General features: G+C 45.4%; 1 protein-coding gene across 1 annotated transcript in view; it reads right to left on the bottom strand.

Annotated features, from left to right (window-relative positions):
• Positions 1 to 13,505, bottom strand: part of CAMK2A (calcium/calmodulin dependent protein kinase II alpha) — a 331,715-nt gene extending 318,210 nt beyond the window's left edge. Inside the window, exon 1 of the mRNA XM_040440682.1 lies at positions 13,444 to 13,505. Within this exon, the coding sequence (XP_040296616.1) occupies positions 13,444 to 13,505 (62 nt within the window). The remainder of the gene's footprint in view (positions 1 to 13,443) is intronic.
• Positions 13,506 to 20,160: the final 6,655 nt, after the last annotated feature.

Below are 20,160 nucleotides of genomic sequence, written 5' to 3'. Positions count from 1 at the left end.
TACAAAGAGAGAAGTTGCAGCATAAAGAAGAAGCTAAGTTATACAGCAAGACTGTCAGTACAGCAGAGCCAAAGAGCAGCAGATATAGCATAGATGAGTTTGCCTGCCAAGTTTAATGCTAAAGCCTGCTGGGACCAAGACAAAGCCTGAAATTGTTTTGGAGAAACGTTTATCAAAGTAAAGCTGCTATTCAACTTTATCACAAGGTCTGGACTCAATTATTTCTTCATATTCCTCAACTATTCCCCCCTATTTGTCTGCTTCGGAGCCAACGCCTGGGGTCCAGTCATATCCAGTAGGAGCAACGTGATACTCATGCAACATAAAGGGACATTTTTGGGAACCCTATACCACTCATCCATTCCAACACCTGGGTACCCCAATTACACTAATAGGGCCCCAAAAAACCTGTTTGGCCTACCTTCATATGCTTTGTATCAGCTATTTAAGACTAAACAGTCTAATGGAAGTCCTTGGATATTATAATATGCTGATCCCAACTTCTAATCTCATGAAAATGAATAGGCCTCATTTGCTATGCATTAAATTGCAAAGGACACCTGGGCCCTCGTTCTTATGAGAATGGCACAAAGCCATGCAAACTATATAAGGAGATGGTGAAATGAGATGGCTTGCACTCATGGGAGGACTGAGGGTGGTCTGATTCCCCATGAAATAATGGTCATGGGTCTCTTACCAACCACCACTGTTATATATAGTACAACTGGGCTGGGTTAATGGTATTCTGTTCAAGCAGAATTTACAGTATCCTTTCTTTTTTCTGCAGTGGTACATTTCACTTGGAAACTGTGGGCCATTTTCAGCAATGTGCTCTTGGGCAATGCCCTAATTGGAGAGTAGTCAGCTCACACCTAATTGCGCCTAAGCACTTACTGACTTTTGATATGACAGTGTCTTCTTCACCTTGTAGCAGGCCTTAATGTGGCACTCTCGTAGGAAACACCTTTTTAACTAGTTGTATTTGTAAAAAAAAAAAACTGAAGCAGATGGTTCTAGAAGCTCTGAACATGCATAAAAATTGTCCTTGGTTAAAATGCTCAATGACAAGTTCCAAACTGGCTTTGTAAGAAACTTAACCATAAGAACTGTTCATCTAAAGCATCGTGGATTATGTTTGCATGGCCACACATCAGTCTGAGATCACCATATGCAAAATCAATGCTCTACAGAAGAGGTGTACTGTACATCACTTATGAACTTTAGAGCAGTTGCAGTGGTAAAGCTTTCTCTAAAGCAATGAAGCATGTATCTGTAGTACCCCAGAGGGGGCACTACCATTTCTACACCTACTAACTGTCTCTAATGGCTAGCAGAGAATGTCATCTGTTCATTTAATTCCAGGTCCTCTGATACTGTGCTTGAATAATATTGCTATGTAACTGCTATGTATTGTATTTCATGCACTGTGTCTGGCTGTCCAGCAGGTTGTAATGTATCTGGCAGGGTACTTCTAGATAGAATCAAACTTACCATTCCATTCTCCCCCTTTTGAGCGGAAGTGGGCTAGTCCTGCTTCCTACCAAAGGAATAGTTGCAGGAAACTGGGAGTCAAAACAAGGGACTGCAGCAGCCCCGGAAAGCAGCTTGCAGAGCACCGGGCAGTTCATAGACTAAGTATTATGAGGGGGTCAATGTCCAAAGGCACCCCACTCAACGGTACCAGAACTGCTAGAAAGTCCAGTAACCAGACTGAAACCATAGATTAGCACAGCAGAGCGATAAAGCAAAGAACTTAAACTTACCTGCCAGTTTAACCTTAGCCTTCTGGGGCCAATAGAAAGCTTAAGTATTGTTTGGATGACACAAGTTTATTACAAGTTTATTCAAGTAAAAACCGTTGAACTTCAACAAGTCTGGACTCTACTTACTCCACCAATTACAACTCCTTTATTACTATGGACTCTAACCCAGGGTAGCGACAGCATCCAGGTAGGAGCACAGTGAACCAAACTATTGGGACCACAACATACTACTCGGCATTCCTAAACACTTGTATCCGGTTGGCCCTGGGGGGGCAGCCCGCCACATGTCATCATCTAATGGACAAGCTGCCAGGAGAAGACTTTCTATTTGAATATGTGTTGTCAACTGCAAAGATTAATTGAGAAGGAACACAGGTCTGGGACTATTTTTTGTATTTTGAGCTGGACATTTTACTTTCACTGAGGGAAACTTATAGAATGCTATAGAAAATGTTCCAATTTGAGGCCTTTTACTATTATACAGTATGTCTATGTTCTAAAGTTTAGTAATAAGCCTTTCGAGAAGAGCGGTTACTGTTGTAGTATCTCTAGATAAATCACTTCCATATTAAAGGGGTTGTACAGGGTTAGTAAAACTAACAGGGTTAATAAAAAGCGTCCTTGCTTCCAAAAACAATCCGTCCACACCTGTCCAAAAGTGTTAAAGCTCAGCCCCATTCACTTCAGTAGAGCTAAGCTGCAATACCAGACACAATCCATGGACAAATGTAAAATTGTTTCTGAAAAACAATAGTTATATTGGGGTATCCATAAACTTTTTGACATGTTGTGTATCACAGGCCCAGGCACACAGAGTACCGTAAATCAGGGGCGTTGCTAGGGTCTCAAAAGATCCGGGGCCAAAGCACCAATGCATATGACCCAATTCTCTAAGTTGAACAACCGCATCCCCCCCCTTCCTGAAAACACTAGCACTGAAGACATTTTACTGTACTTGCTATACTTCTCACTTCCAGGGCCTCCCAGGTGACATCTCCTCTGATGTAGATCTTCTCTGTCATCATCTTCTCCTTTCGGTCCGGACACTTCTCTCAGTCGCCTCGTCTCTGCAGAGTGTGACACAGACATCTTGGCTTCCTTACTTTTCTGTGCCCCAAAATACTATCCTGAAGAAAAATGAGTGCCCCCCATAGTAACAGTACTCATCATAGTCCCACCAATAGTGATTCCCTTCTAGAATGTCCTCATTAGTACTACTGCCCCCTACTGGACCTAACAGTGATAATGCTCCACAAGAGTGCCTCCATTAGTAGAAGAGCCCTCCAGTATTAATAATACCATCACAGAACCCCTAGTAGAAATAAGGCCCCCTATTATTCCCCCAGTGGTAATAAAGCTCTCTACAGACCCCTCAGTAGTAATAAGGCCCACATAGTGCACTTACTAGTAATAATGCGGATTCCCCCTATAGAGCTCCGAGTAGTAATATGAACGCCTAATGTCCCCTGGATTTAAAATGCCCAGTGTCCCCAGTATTTATACTGCCCCCTACTTTTATAATGCTTGCCCTGAAGTGCCCCAAGTATTTATAATGCCGCCTGCAGTGCCCCCTATAGTTATATCGCCCCCTACTGTTATAATGCTCGCCCTGTAGCGCCCCAAAAATGTATAATGCCCCCTGCAGTGCCCCCTGTAGTTCTATTCCTCCATTTAGTGTACTCAGAAATCATAATTCCTCAGCACCTCCGCCATACAGTACCATGTAAATAACACTATTTCCCTCCCTCCGCCATAGAGTCCCATATAAATACCATCACACCATCTCTCCAGCCCCCCTCCAATATACAGTCCCATGTAAATAACATCACACCATCTATCCTTCCCCTTCCAACATACAGTCCCATGTAAATAACATCAACCCCTCCAACATACAGTCCCATGTAAATAACATCACCTCCTCAATATTCAGTCCCATATAAATAACATCACTCCCTCCCACAGACACCTTCTACATACAGTCCCATGTAAATAAAGTCACCCCCTCCCTAGCCACCTCCAACATGCAGTCCAATGTAAATAACATAACCCCTTAGCATTCAATCCCATGTAAATAATATCACTCCCTCCCACTGCTGCCTTCAACATGCAGTCCCATATACATAACATTATCCCTCACCATACAGTCCCATGTAAATAACATCACCCTACCCCAGCCACTTCCAAATTTCAGGCCAATGTAATTAACATCACTCCACCTCACTGTCCCATGTAAGTAACTTCCCTCCCTTCAGCCCTAACGTACAGTCCCAGTTAAATAACTACAACTCCCAACATTGCTCTGCCTCTCACATTAAGTAATCTTCACTTATCTCTCCTCAAGTAGCAGATCTCACCTCAGCCTCTCCCCAGGGCTTCTCTTCACTGCTGAGCCGTCCTCTCCTGCACTGGTCACATGATGGTGACATCATCCCAGGTCCTTTTCAGCTACTGCACTTAGAATTAATCACATGACCTGTGAGGTCATCATAGGTTCTTCAGCTCTTGCTGTGCATTAGATTCAATTATATTGCCATCCTCAATACAGTTATATTTAACAGGCAGGCAGGACATTCGGAGCCTTGGCCAAAACATCAGGGACCCAGGCCTCAAATGTTTTGACCTAGCAACGCCCCTGCCGTAAATATCAATATACTGTGGGGATTCGCTCTGGTAGTTAGGACTAGTGGATGCAGTATAGAGGCAAAGTACACAGTTCTTGAATCAAACAGCGATGTTTATTCACACACTGGTGTATAACAAAATACAGATAAGGTGTATCACAAAACGCAGGTAGCTTGGTGTTTGTTCACACACAAGGAAAGTCCATAAACAATAAAAGTCATCTTTTCTCCTGGGTGTTAATTCACACCCTATTAGCCATTCAGCCTCATCAAGTCCATAGGCGGCCTGTTCGCCTTTAGAGGGGCCTGAGTCATCCAGCCCAGGTCAAACCTCAAATCCCAGCACAGCCCTCAGTTCACAGCACACAGACTCCTGAGCTCCACTGTCAAAGGGAGATAAATCCACACACCTGGCAGTGCTGGCTAGTTTTTCTGCCTGGCAAAACCCGGCCTGGAACATGGGGAGTAGTCACCCACACAGCACTTTGACTACCCCCAGTAAGAACCATCCCAGATCAGCTATGACAGCCATGCTAAATCTCAAGGTGTCCATTAGCAATAGCTGCTGCTGACACATAAAATACTGGCTCTTATCTCACCGAGGCCAGGAATCTCGGGGACACATACCGTCCATCCACGATGATTCCAGGTACCTTCTTACTGTATATACCCCACCCTTTGTTCAACCCTGAGGGGGTGAACACCTGCCATACAGAATACCTGGGACAGGGCATCCGCGTTTCCCTGCAACCGGCCTGCCCTGTGTTCCATGGAGAACTTAAAGTTCTGTAAGGACAGGAACCACCTGGTGACTTGGGCATTTCTCTCATTGGCCTGGCTCATCCACTTGAGAGGGGAGTGGTCAGTCACCAGGAGGAACTTTCTCCCCAACATATAGTAGAGGAGAGATTCGAGTGGCCACTTGATAGCCAGACACTCTCTTTCCACTATACTATACCTGGTTTCGGCTGGGGTGAGCTTGCGGCTTAAAAAGACAACAGGTTGCTCCTCCCCATTGACTTCCTGAGAGAGTACAGCAACGAGGCCTACTTCGGAGGCATCTGTCTGTACCACAAACTCCCTATTTAAGTCGGGCGTCACCAAAACTGGTGACCCGCACAGGGCAGACTTCAAAGTGGAAAAAGCCTCTTACGCCCGCTTATCCCAGCAAAACATTACTGATTTTCGTCCCTTCAAATGCTCTGTCAAGGGCAAGGCTATAGTGGCAAAGTGGGGAACAAATCTCATGTAATAGCCTATCATTCCTAGGAACGACTTTGCTTATTTAGTTGTGACAGGTTGGGGCCAATTTCTTATCACCTATATTTTGTCTACTTGGAATTTGATCACTCAGCGCCCAATGATATACCCCGGGTATTTCGTCTCCTCTAACCCTATATTATTATTTTTTTAATCATCGGTTAGTCCAGCTTTTTGAAGGGAGTCTACTACAGCCTGCACTTTGGGCAGGTGACTTTCCCAGTCGGTACTGTGGATGACAATATCGTCCAGGTAAGCCGAAGCGTACCGACGATGTTGTCGCAGCACAATGTTCATTAGCTTTTTGAAAGTGGCGGGGGCACCATGCAGACCAAAGGGTAACACGATTTATCGATTTATCACAAAGCAATCTTCAAGGCCAAACAAGACCATTTTGCGAGCGAGATCGAAAACGCTGCTCAAAAGCCTAAAAAGATCTTTCAGATCATTTTCGATCTAGCTAACCCTGATGGCCTCAAAACCACCATCCCCGAATCCCAAGACCTCTGCAACGACATCTCGAAATTTTTTAAACAAAAAGTTGATGACATCCAAAACGACATCCTGCTAGCTCAACAGGCAACTGTCCCCCCAATGGAGAACAACGTGACAAACCCTACCCACACCTTCACTCTATGCCCATTAAAACTTGAGGACCTAACTAAAAGCATGAAAAACATGTCCAAAGCAACTTATCCCCTCTCCAATATCCAAACTAAATCTCTTATTGAATGCACGACCACCATTGCCCCGTTAATTCTAACAATTATAAATGACTCCTTTCTCAGTGGTAACGTCGCCGAGACTCTCAAGTTAGGAATCATAACCCCCCTCCTCAAGAAACCAGGAGCAGACATAAATATGATGGCCAACTTCAGACCGATTACCAACATCCACCTAATAGCTAAAATCATGGAGATAGCAGTGGCAAGCCAACTCCAGCTGCACGTAGAAAAGCATCGACTCCTAGATGAACATCAGTCGGGCTTCAGGCCAACACACAGCACGGAATCAGCCCTGGTCAGCCTTTGGGATGAAGCCCTAGGGGTCGCTGACGAGGGATGGGGGGACCTGGCTGGTTCTCATAGACATGTCGGCAGCCTTCGACACTATCAGCCATCCCATCCTCCTAAATAGATTAAAAGCTGACATTGGAGTAGATAACCACGGACTTGCCTGGTTTGACTCTTTCCTGAAAAACAGAACTCAGAGAGTCAAACTGGGCTTATTCTTTTCCCCAGTCGAGAAGGTGGAGTGGGGAGTCCCTCAGGGATCTCCCCTCTCGCCATTACTTTTTAACATTTATGTCCGACCTCTGCTCGCCATTCTTAAGGAGTATAACATCAGCTATGAGTCTTATGCGGACGATACACAGATCCTTTTGAGAGTATCGAAATCCGCTGATGACTATAAACTCACGCAAGAAGGACTAAATAAGGCCAGGAACTGGCTAGCACATAACCACCTCAAACTCAACCCGACCAAGACTGAGCTTGTTGCACTACATAAAACACCAGAGGCTGCTGCCCCGTCTATCTTTGGGGAAAACGTTGCCATCGCCACACAAGGAAAGAGTCTAGGGATAATTTTGGATCAAGAAATGAGCCTCCGCCCCCAGATTAAAGAAGTAATACGGAAAGCAAACTTCGCCCTATTCCTTCTAAAAAAAGCCCTACCGTTTCCCCCCAACACATGCAGACAGGTCGTGGTGGGAGCGCTAGTCAACTCTCACCTGGACTATGGCAATGCAATGTATGCGGGGCTACCAGAGAAAGATCTGAGAGCTCTGCAACTCTGTCAAAACAGAGCCATCCGGCTCATCAAGAAACTAGATTGGACAGACTCTGTTACAAAAGCACGCAGGGAACTCCACTGGCTCCCAGTGAAAGAGAGAGTGCAGTTTAAGCTGTGCTGCTTAACACACAAAGCTCTCTACAAAACAGGCCCCATTTATCTGTAAAAAAAGATAACACGTTACCATCCTCCTAGAGAACTGAGATCCACCTCAGCCTCCCTTTTGTCGGTGCCAAGAACCCGCCTCAAGACAAGGGGGGACAGACGTTTCTCAGTATTAGCCCCCAAGATCTGGAACTCCCTCCCAGAACATATTAGAACTATACCAGATTACCTGGAATTCAGGAAGCTGGTTAAGACCTGGCTATTTGTGTAGGATGACGTAGGGGCCCACCAATACAGCCGTCCACAAGCGCTTCGATCGGATTGAGTTCCTCTAGAGCGCTATATAAGGACTTAGTAACATAACATAACATAACATACTGGTACAGCCCCTCCTGTGTGATGAAGGCCGTTTTCTCTCCTGTCAGCCTTCGTTAAGGGCACCTGCCAGTACCCTTTGGTGAGGTCCAAAACAGAAAAATACAGGGCTTGTCCTAACCTCTTAATCAGCTCGTCTACCCGGGGCATGGGATACGCGTCAAAGTTAGATACCTCATTAAATTCTCGAAAATCATTACAAAACCGCAACGTCCCGTCCAGTTTTGGTATCAGTACTATAGGGCTGGCCCACTCACTTCTAAAATCCTCGATGACGTCTAGTTGCAGCATTAGTTGTACTTCCTCAGAGATGGCCTGTTGCCGAGCCTCTGGTACCCGGTATGGTTTCAACCGGATTTTGGCCTGAGGCCCAGTGACAATGTCATGCTGGATTATGGAAGTGCATCCAGGGAGGTCTGAGAACACATCTGTGTTCCCGCTGACGAACTCCCTGGCCTCCTGAGTCTGTTTAGAGGAGAGGCTTTCAGCAATTATCACTGTGGCAACCGCTTCCCTTACATCATACTTAGGGGCCGGAACCTCTCCCCCTAGAAAACTCGACCGCAGGCTATCTTCAGTACTGGTCTCCCTATCCTTCCACGGTTTGAATAAATTCACATGGTACACCTGCTCCGGCTTCCTCCGCCCTGGCTGGTGTTCCTTGTAGTTTACTTCTCCAACCTTTTCGAGTACCTCGTAGGGTTCCTGCCACCTAGCCAGTAACTTACTGTCGGTACCAGAACCAAAACCTGATCTCCCGGGTTAAAGATCTGGACCCGAGCCTGCTGATTATACACCCGACTTTGAGCTCGCTGAGCTGCCTCCATATGTTCCTTTACCAGCTGTAACATGGTTTCCATACGTTTCCATACGTTCCTGCATCTGGGTGACGTATTTAACAACACTTTGGCTATGTCCAACAAACCACATGGATGTCTGCCATATAGTAGTTTGAAGGGCTAGAACCCAGTAAAGGCCTGGGGCACTTCTCGCACTGTAAACATAAGATAGGGCAGAAGGAGGTCCCAGTCCTTTCCATCCTTAGCTACTACTCGTTTTAACATAGAAACATAGAATGTGTCGGCAGATAAGAACCATTTGGCCCATCTAGTCTGCCCAATATACTGAATACTATGAATAGCCCTTGGCCCTATCTTATATGAAGGATGGCCTTATGCCTATCCCATGCATGCATAAACTCCTTCACTGTATTTGCAGTTACCACTTCTGCAGGAAGACTATTCCATGCATTCACTACTCTCTCAGTAAAGTAATACTTCCTGATATTAGTTTTAAATTAGAGGTGCAAAGGTTTAAAAGTATGTCCTCTTGTAGCAGTTTTTATTCTTTTAAATATTCTCTCCTCTTTTACCTTGTTGATTCCTGTTATGTATTTACATAGTTTTTAACGTTTGATTAAACCTTTCTACGAGGTCATCAGTTTGCGGGTGATAGATGGATGTCTGTATCTGTTTGATATTCAGCAAATTGGCAAAACCCGGCCTGGACATGGGGGGTAGTCACCCACCCAGCATTTTGACTACCCCCAGTAAGAGCCGTCCCGGATCAGCTATGACAGCCATGCTAAATCTCAAGGTGTCAATTAGCAATAGCTGCTGCTGACACATAAAATACCGGCTCTTACTTCACCGAGGCCAGGAACTTCGGTGACACATACCTTCTATCCACAATGATTCCAGGTACCTTCTTACAATACAGAGATAGAGTCTGGTTAAAACAAAGGTCTCTACAGGCTCATCTGTCATACAGGCCAGGAGAGCTCTGAGATCTCAGCATTGTGGAACTAGACGGGTTGAATTTTAACAGAAGGGAGACAGTTCCTAACAAACAAAAAATATAATTTTTAGTTTTTCCATCTGCATTTTTACAAAAATCATGTTAAAAAATGTAATTTGGGGAATGACATGACCTTAATGCTGCTAAGTTTCTCCATTTCTTTGCTGTGAGCATAGTGTCAATCAAGATTTGAGCTGTCTTTTCCATAGTCTGGTTGCTATGAAAACAGTACATTTTTAATGAGGCTGTCAAACAGTAAGTCCATAGCAACCAGGGTGCCTCATATTAGCGGGATCCTCAGATCAATGCAGCATTGCCACTGAACAGAAGGCAAAGAAGTGCAAGGAGCCCTACATGGCTTTCTCTATGTCTTAATATCAAATTAACTATGCATATGTAAGACTTAATTTACATGATGAACCAATTAATTTTTTTAATAAATTCATTTTGTGTTAATTAATATTTTGCCTAGTGTTCTACATGCCATACCAGTCTACAGAGAACCAACACGGTACTATCGACAAGGTTAGAGGCCTGCTGAGATTGCCATGTAGTGCAGCAGGGGCTGCATTAATAAGTACACTATGTGATTAAGAATCTTCTATTAACCATTGACTGACATTTTACATCCAATATACTATGCAAAGCTTCCAGGGAGGCTAGTGCAATTTCTCTACTAGTACACATCCAAATAAATACGGAAGAGTTAAGAAAGGCTCCCGATGGTGCTAGGAACTGCCAAATGACACCAAGTGAATACAACTTTGTCTATTGATCTGAAAGCCAACTAATATTACTGTCAACCCTATGAATCCATAAGACAAATTTCATATCTAACCTATGCGCAATGATCCGAAGATGATCCCAATAATATGTGCTAGAATTAACATCTTACTCACTGCCTTGGCGCACTGAGGGTGAGGGCAACCTAAGAGTAACTCTACGAAGATTTTGCATGTTGTCCATGCAGCTACATTTGTTTCTTCACATTTCAGATAGTTTCCTATGAAACTACTCCTTCTCCATGAGAGAGGTTAAACTGTGCACCCCAATGGGGATGGCGACAACATGAATGCATTGTAGGGCAGGGCTTGGATAGGATGGTGCCCTTTGCAGACTCTTTAATTAATATCCTTCTTATATTATACCTTATAGTGTCCAGCATATACAGTGCATACATTTACACACCATACAGTGCCAAATCACCACCACCAAACCGGGGGCCAACACAATGATCTCATAGGTTTGTGGACCAAGTGAGAAAAGGGGGTGTGCACTGTGGGTGTCCAAGCCAGCTAGACTAGGGATACCCTTTTTAATGAGGCAGATGATGGGGTTTGTGCCGTAGGAAGAATGTTCAATTGGCCATTAGGGCTGTGCTTGAGGAGGCCCACAACCCCATGGTCAGTTAAAACTGGGCATACAAAAGGGAAAATCCAGATGAGAACTTTTCCTCAAATGTATTTTATTAACCCAGTCCAAGTATATCTCAGCTGTGGTGTTTGGTAAATGACCCGTCACTTTCAATACCCTGGGGGCCCAGATTATTGTCATTCTACTCTTCCATGTAGAAACCGTCTGTTCCTTGGTCACATCTCCTATCAAACAATAGCAGTCAATTCTCAGGATATTGGAGCAGAAATGTGTAATTTTATAGTCTTATTTGAAGTGCATCGCTCTAAAATTTGTTTTTTTTTGCTCTATAAACAGCACAGTGGTTGAAGTACAGTTTGGTCAATGGACCCACGCTGGGACAATTTTCTTCTTCCTTCTACCAGACAATTGAAATCTGCATTTCACCTTTCAGCAACGCGATTATCCAATTTAATGCAAATAAAGCCACAGAAGGGGGGCCAAAACTTTCAAGCGTCTTGATGCCAATTATTATTTTTATTTTTTTGCGCTAAAATACATACCAAAATACACCAGTCTATGAAATGGCTACTGGTCCTACAGATTTGCCAGAAAATTGTAATTCAGCTGTATGTAAAATCTCTAGGGGCTGCTCCAGAGAGCAGCGTGGGGTCCCCCATTAAGCCTCTCTGTGTTGGATGTCATTACACTGCAGTGGGTGGGAAAAAGCTGTCAGGAACATCCATTCTAGCTGGGGGTGTATTCAATTCAGTTTTCTGCCTCTCTATCTTCTTTAGCTTTTCTCTACCACTGGAAGGTTAACCCTTGCAATCACCAACTGCACAAACTAAAGGCAATTGCTATGGAGTTTTAAATGCCACATTGGAGCCAACGATAACACCCACGTTCAAGTGACCTCCACAGCAGTTAGGCTGTTAAATGCAACAGGATTCTGGTTGCTTTAAAACGCGTAGGCAAGGGGGGGGAGGCATTATCACATCTCAGTGTTGCATGGTAAAGAAACATATGGAAGAATATAACCACATGCAGATGCAGAACAGCTGATTTACTCAGTGTAGCAGAGACAGAGTTGTCATTTGGCAGAGCTCGTCGTGATACCACAAGGTGTCATTGAGGTGTATTTTATTTGGGATTGCAGGTTTTCCTAGTTCATGGTATCGAAAAGAAATAGCTAAATGACACATTAGTCTTCCTGTGATCAAATGAACAGCATTCTGCAATTTAGTCTCCATGTAGTTGAACCGGTAAACAAGTTGGCAACAAACAGGCGATATAAAACAGCAGGCACAAAAATGTTCTAATATAAACCTTATCATTTTCCCCACATTACAGTCTAAGCATTGCAATAATATAGCGCCACACTTTTACGCCACATGCAGGCGTTATACCAGTCAAATGTTGACTCAGTCTATAGTTATAGAAACCGCTTATCAATTACAATGAACAAATAGCCACTATGATCTTCCAATGAGAAGATCATGCCCCATAGCAAGTACCGTAGTCCTGATTCTGTATGCTAAGCTACGAGTGTGATTAATCTAATATGGATCAGGATAAGTTGAATTCCTTTTGAGATACTGTTGGCTGTGGCTGTAATATCAGGGAACACTATCACTCCTTACATCCAAAGCGTGGCATGGCTTTATTGACTCTATGCCAACTGGAAGGTGTAAACTGCCCTTGATTCTTGTAAACCGTTCCTATTCCCAATGTGCCGTAGCAGCCATATGTCACTAAGAATTTCCTAAAAGGACCTGTACAAGATGACCCTAGAGGCTATTAACAGATAGCAGTCACTGCTAGTCATTTATTACTAGACTGATTTAGCTAAATGGCTAGCATGAAGGGTTTATAGTCACCTCTGAGGCCATCTGAGACACACAACTATATGCCAAGGCTAATTAAAGGTCACATCTTACGTTAAGTAATCCGATCAAAACCCATTGAAGAAATTATTCTTCAGTAAAGGAATGTATTCAGTTGAGTGTGATGCTAAAGAAGACAAGAAGACTATAGAGATCTGACTTTGGTAGACTGTAGACATAGTGAAGGACGAGAAGAATCAAGCTTGTTACTTGTAGTTCTTCAACCAAGTTGCTCACCTAAGCCATTGGCTTATATATTCATCCCCAGCCATGGGATTCTCTTCTACTAAAACATCCTTAATGAATACCTATTGGTCCAAGAGACTTCCCACAAAACTTTCTAATATCAGGAACCTTCTGAGAATAAAGCCCTTGAGTTCGGTACTTTGATCTAAATGGTAGAGGACTTACAAAGACTTAGACACCCCATCAAAGCCCCCTTTTGTGTCCTTCAAGCCTTGGATATAATTAAAAGAATATAAGACTTACTTCCCCAGTTCCTCAAACAGTTGGTACTCTTCGCTGAAGCGTGTGCAGGTGATGGTAGCCATGCTTTAATCACGCTGCGGTGACCTGGAGATGTTCAGTAGTTGGTAGTCGGAAGGAGATGTCACAGGCAGATGACAGCCAAGTACAATCTTCAGGTTGAACGACAAGGGTTTATCTTCTTTTCTGCTGTTTGGAAGAGTTGAGATGTCAATATACTCCCCCTCTTTTCTTGTCACTGACTAAGACTGTCGCCCTCTTCTTCGCCTTCTTGGTATATGTCTTCCTACACCGATATATAAGCTCTAGATTGAAATCTAGGTGTCCATTAAAATTGGTGTCTATCCCTGAAACAATCTTTTTCTATCCCTCACGGTCACCTTTCTGTCTCCTTCTCAGCCTGTATTCTGACTATGTATCCTTGCTCCTCTCCTATGTGCTGCCTGCTTGGCACTGTATAATATTTGCACTCTAGCTCACTCTTGTTCTGCTAGGTCCCTGCTGCTATCTTGAAGGTGAGGAAGGCAGGGGCTCTGACTGACAAGCTTGCAGATAAGCATGAAGCCAATCTGTCCTCCCAACCTTACCAGCCGTCGTCAGCATCCACATCTCCATAGCAACCACCCTCTGAAACGCCCTAACTCTGTTGCCAGGGCAACTGCTTCCCAAACATCTGCCCCCCTCCTCCCATCTTCCTCCTTGCTTCCACAGCGCTCCTGACTTTTAGTAAAATCCTTAATAATGGAGAGCATTAAATAAGTGTTGAACGCAATCAGAAGAAAGACAGATGACAGGGGTGTGACAATGACGTCCCAGATCTATCCTGATTATATGCACGGACAGTGACCCGATTCTGTACTAGCTGATAGATCACTATGGTAACAACAGCTTCAGAGTTGGTCCCCAGAAAGACAGGATGTTGTTACCATGGCGACCATGATTGATACCTTACAATAGACAGGTACCAAATTGTTCCCAAGCAGCAATTTCTGCCCCATTATGGTAAAGACATGAAACATTCCTATGTCGTTCCTACGCGCCATCACACTTTGCATCCGTAGCACAGTCTATTACATGGCTGTAATTAATATCGGCTTCATAGCAAATGTATAGACAATGATTTTATGCAGGACCACATGTGCAGATAAAGGCTTAGAAAATATTAGATTTTGCATTATTGCAAGGGGTTGGGAAAGCAAATCCCACTGCACTGTTATATAGCCATATAGCAATGATAATATCATATTGCAACATTAGAAAATAGGGACTGTTTTTTTTTTTTTTTAAACAGCGCCACTCTTGTCCACAGGGCATGCTTGGTATTGCAGTTCAGACCTATTCACTTCGATGAGCATAAGCTGCAATACCAGACATGGGCAATGCATCCAAAAAGAAAGCAGAATATGTTTTTCTAGTAATGGATAATCCCTTTAAAGGGGTTTTCAGGAATTACTATGGTTTTTAACAGTTATGCCTCATCAGGGTCGGTGCAAAGATTTTTGCCGCCCTAGGCAAGATAAAAATTGCCGCCACCCCCATCCCCCTTATCAGATGATCTGCCCATATCATGACATCACATATGTTCCACCCCTTTCTCAGCATTTAAATTAAAAGAACTGCTATGTTTCCCTTAGGGTTAATCAAGCTTCTTGTAGCTGTCTCCCTGACAGCCGCTAGAGGTGTTTCCGCGATTCTCACTGTGAAAATTACAGTGGGAAGACGCGGAACATAGTTTTGAATGCGTGCGCATGCGCATTCGCAGCTGAGAGGAGGATCGGGGAGAAGATTTTCCAGTGCCGGCGCTGGAGAAAGGTAAGTGGCTGAAGGGGTTTTAACCCCTTCAGCACAGTGGGAGGGGGACACGAGGGTGCCCCACTCCTAACAACTATATAGTGCCAGGAAAAGGAGTTTGCTTTCCGGGCACTATAGTGCTCCTTTACCACCAGAACTGCACAGTGTCTTTTCTCTGCAGGAACAGGCTATAGACACCAGTACCACTACATTTAAGGCCCCTTTCACATGCGCGAGTTTTCCGCGCGGGTGCAATGCGTGACGTGAATGCACAGCACCCGCACTGAATCCTGACCCATTCATTTCAATGGGTCTGTGTACATGAGCGTTGTTTTTCACGCATGAGTTCTGCGTTGACTGAAAATAGCAGCATGTTCTATATTCTGTGTTTTTCACGCAGCCCTGGCCCCATAGAAGTGAATGGGGCTGCGTGAAAAACGCATTGCATCCGCAAGCAAGTGCGGGTGCGATGCGTTTTTCACTGATGGTTGCTAAGAGACGTTGTTTGTAAATCTTCAGCTTTTTTATCACGCACGTGAAAAATGCATCAAAACGCATTGCACCCGCGCGGAAAAAACTGAACAACTGAACGCAATCGCAGACAAAACTGACTGAACTAGCTTGCAAAATAGTGCGAGTTTCACTGAACGCACCCTGAACGCATCCAGACCTAATCCGTCACGCTCGTGTGAAAGGGGCATAACTGTAGTGGTTCTGGGACTTTAGTGTCCTTTTCGGCTCCATTCACACGTCCGCAATTTCGTTCTGCATTTTGCGGAACGGAATTGCGGACCCATTCATTCCTATGGTGCAGCACGATGTGCTGCCCGGACACGGAATTGCGGATCCGCACTTCAGTTCCGCAAAAAAATAGAACATGTCCTATTCTTGTCCGCAATTGCGGACAAGAACAGGCATATTCTATTAGTGCCGGCAATGTGCGGTCCGCAAAATGCGGAACGCACATTGCCGCTTTCCGTGTTTTGCGGCTCCGCGGCTCTATGTATCCGCAAAACACGTTGCGGACGTGTGAATGGAGCCTTAATGTGAGGTAAATTAGTTTCCAATGTAGTATTAATAACTAAACAATTAAATAATAAACATATTGCATTGTCTACCACCAGGACAATAAGATGATCTGGTCTCTGGCTGCAGTCTGGCTCTTAGTCTGGCTCTGGGGACTCCGTTGTCACTCTCTTCTCCCCCCTCCCTCCCTCCCTCCCTTGTCACTCTCTTGTCCCCCCTCCCTCCCTTGTCACTCTCTTCTCCCCCCTCCCTCCCTTGTCACTCTCTTCTCCCCCCTCCCTCCCTTGTCACTCTCTTCTCCCCCCTCCCTCCCTTGTCACTCTCTTCTCCCCCCTCCCTCCCTTGTCACTCTCTTCTCCCCCCTCCCTCCCTTGTCACTCTCTTCTCCCCCCTCCCTTGTCACTCTCTTCTCCCCCCTCCCTTGTCACTCTCTTCTCCCCCCCCTCCCTTGTCACTTTTTTCTCCCCCCCTCCCTTGTCACTCTCATTTACTGCCCCCCTCCCTTGTCACTCTCATTTACTCCCCCCTCCCTTGTCACTCTCATTTACTCCCCCCCTCCCTTGTCACTCTCATTTACCCCCCCCCCCTCCCCCCTCTAATGTAGCGTGGCCAAGCTCTGTTCGGTCCGCGGTACAGGAGCTTTTGTTTCCTTTACCCGGCCAGACTGAAAGGAAGTGCACACTAAGTGAGCACTTCCTGTCAGTCCGGCCGGGTACAGGAAACAAAAGCTACTGTACCGTGGACCGAACAGAGCTCGGCCACGCTACATTAGAGGCGCTTCCCTCCTGTCAGTTCCTCTCTTCAGGCTGCGCCCGGGCGGTGCACAATCATAGACGCACCAGGCCGGGCAGTGTGGCAGCCGCCCGGTGCGGAGGAGGGCCCGCCGCAGTACTTTAAAAAAAATAACTTGTGGCAACGATTTTTTTCACTGCTGTAGGTGAGCTTTAAAGGAAATCTGTCACCAGGATAATCACTATTAAAGTAAAGCCATGACTTAATAGCTGTGGATGACACTGTTAAGGGAGTGGAGTGCTGTGGAGGTCACAGTTCAGGGGGCAGATAGGGTGGCCATTCAGGCCACCCTGAAAAGATGGACTTAAAACCCTGCCCTTATATCCCATTAAGCCATGCCTCTGATCCAGTTAGGCCACGCCCTTCTCACTCCTCAGCCGGCAGGGATTGAAAAAATTAAGTTAAAAATCAACTTCTAGGTCCCACTAAGCCCCCCCCCCCTATCTACTTAGGCCACTCCCCCTTCCACTCCTCAGCCGACAGGGATTGAAAAAATGAAGTGCTGCTGTCTTAGAGTGAGCTGTTCAAAAGGATACACCCCCGATCCAGTTAGGCCATACCCCCTCCCAGTCCTCAGCCATCAGGGATTGAAAAATGAAGTTAAAAATCAACTTCTAGGTAAAGTGCTGCTGTCTGAGAGTGAGCTGTTCAAAAGGACATCCCTGTGTCCGCCTAGGCCCTGCGCCAGACGGAGGACAGGAAGTCTGAAAGCCTGACTGTCCGGCCTAAAACTGGACCTCTGGCCACCCTAGGGGCAGGCTGCTGTGGAGGTCACAGTTAAGGGATGGTCCGCTATGGAGGTCAGTGTTAAGGGGCAGATTGCTGTAAAAGCCACTGTTAAGGGACGGGCCCCTGTGGAGGTCATTGTCAAGGGGGTGGTGTGCTGTGAAACTCACTGTTAAAAGAGGCAGGTGCGGTAAGCTGGACCGGGGTATGCACTCTGACGCCAAATTATTCAATGGCTAGGTCAGATGTAGGTGATAGTTTATAGTTTAGTTTGTGACGCCAATTTCAGCGTGCGCAGGGTACAGTCACAGGGCCCTTTAAGGTGTTGTAACTCACGTACCAGGTTAGGAATGCCAGAGTGGTGTAATGTCTCTGTATGGTAGTGGCATACAGAGACATTACACCACTCAATGGTGTCTCCTACTTGGGTACGGCTGGACTCCTGGATCCTGGCTCACTTGCAATAAAATGAGTGTGGTGCTAGTAGGAGTAATAGAAGGATTTTCAGCAGTAATTGAGATCCAGACCTTAGGTAAAGTTCAAACTGGTCTTTACTGATAGTAATTCTCATCCAAGCAAGGTACAGCAATAGTCTTTGGTCCCAGCAGGTATTGGCAATGTGTGGCAGGAAATTATCTTCTGCTCTATCATATGCCTGGAGCTTTTGCAGGAAAAGGACGTCTGCTTGTTAGCTCTAAAATTTGGCAAGAATTTGGCTTCTGCACTGACTATCTTCTGCTGTCTTGGGGACTGACTAGCTGAGGAGTAATTTGGCTTCTCCTCGGGTCTCTGGTCTCTACTCACAGTAATCTTCACAGGGTATGCTTCTTCCTGGAGTTCTGAAGTTTGTCTGCTTGCTTCTACCAGCTGAGGCTGAAGGGCTCAGGCTGGGGATGATGATCAATGTCTCAGCCGAGACAAGATCCTGGCTTGGATCCCTATATCTGGGAGCTCCTACACGCACAGCCTTCCCCTAGCCGGGGTGGCTGGCACAGTAATTTAACTTCCTTTCCTCCCCATGAGGCAGGACATGGGCCAGCCCACTTCTGCTCATAGAGGGGGAGCTTAACTGGAATTAACTATTCCAGTTCAGAAACACTAAACTGTAGCAAAGTCCTTGCTGAACACATTGCTGCCACCTGCTGGTGAACATGAAAATTAAAGCAATATACATTTAACAAGGATTAGAATGCACAATTGTGAGGAAATTACATGAAATTACACAAGATGACAATGTTAATGCCCTTAAAGGGGTTATCCAAGTTATTTTTTTGTTCTTTCTATGTTCCTAACTAAGCAAATGTAACAGCTTTCCAATTAACTCACTTTATCTCCAGTGCCTGGTTTCTCAGATTTCACCGAGGGTCACATGACCTGTCAGCTTCTTTCCCTGCTGTGATAAAGGTCGTTTACAAGCCTGTAAACGAGACGTCACTGTGCTGGCTACGCCCCCCCCCCCCCCCCCTCCTTCACTGCCGTCTACTCTCTGCTAGGATTCTTAACCCCTTCAGCTGCACAGACTGGGTAGCTCTGCAGGCAGTGAGGAGACAATGCTGGGCACTGGAGCTGACATACTAGAGAGAGCATTGCACAAGAAGGTAGGGGAAAGATCCTGTGTGTATTAGCAGTGTCATTATACAAGTGGAACTTGTAGTTCTACACTTACAAGTTGCTGTTGATTCTCCCAGCACTCAGGGCAGCTCTTGTATCCACTCCCTTAGCAGTGTCATTATACAGCTGGGACTTGTAGTCCTACACATACAACATGCTGCAGAGTCTCCCAGCAGGCAGACATGTCACTCAGGGCAGCTCTTGTATCCACTCCCTTAGCAGTGTCATTATACAGCTGGAACTTGTAGTCCTACACATACAACATGCTGCAGAGTCTCCCAGCAGACATGTCACTCAGGGCAGCTCTTGTATCCACTCCCGTAGCAGTGTCATTATACAGCTGGGACTTGTAGTTCTACACATACAACATGCTGCAGAGTCTCCCAGCAGGCAGACATGTCATTCAGGGCAGCTCTTGTATTCACTCCCTTAGCAGTGTCATTATACAGCTGGGACTTGTAGTCCTACACATACAACATGCTGCAGAGTCTCCCAGCAGGCAGACATGTCACTCAGGGCAGCTCTTGTATTCACTCCCTTAGCAGTGTCATTATACAGCTGGGACTTGTAGTCCTACACATACAACATGCTGCAGAGTCTCCCAGCAGGCAGACGTGTCACTTGCTTAGCTCAGTTATATATCAGATTTTCAGTGCTATATTATTTTTTTTCATAACTCGGACAACCCCTTTAACAGGTTGGAGCGGGGTAAAAGAGTTTCGTAACACAACTCTGGGGTGTTACACAGGCTGTTATGAAGGTCAAAGTGAAGGG

This window comes from Bufo bufo, chromosome 1 (genome assembly GCF_905171765.1).
Source record: "Bufo bufo chromosome 1, aBufBuf1.1, whole genome shotgun sequence".
NCBI lineage: Eukaryota > Metazoa > Chordata > Amphibia > Anura > Bufonidae > Bufo > Bufo bufo.
The sequence above is the reverse complement of the archived record's forward strand: the minus strand, read 5'-3'. Positions and strand labels throughout refer to the sequence as shown.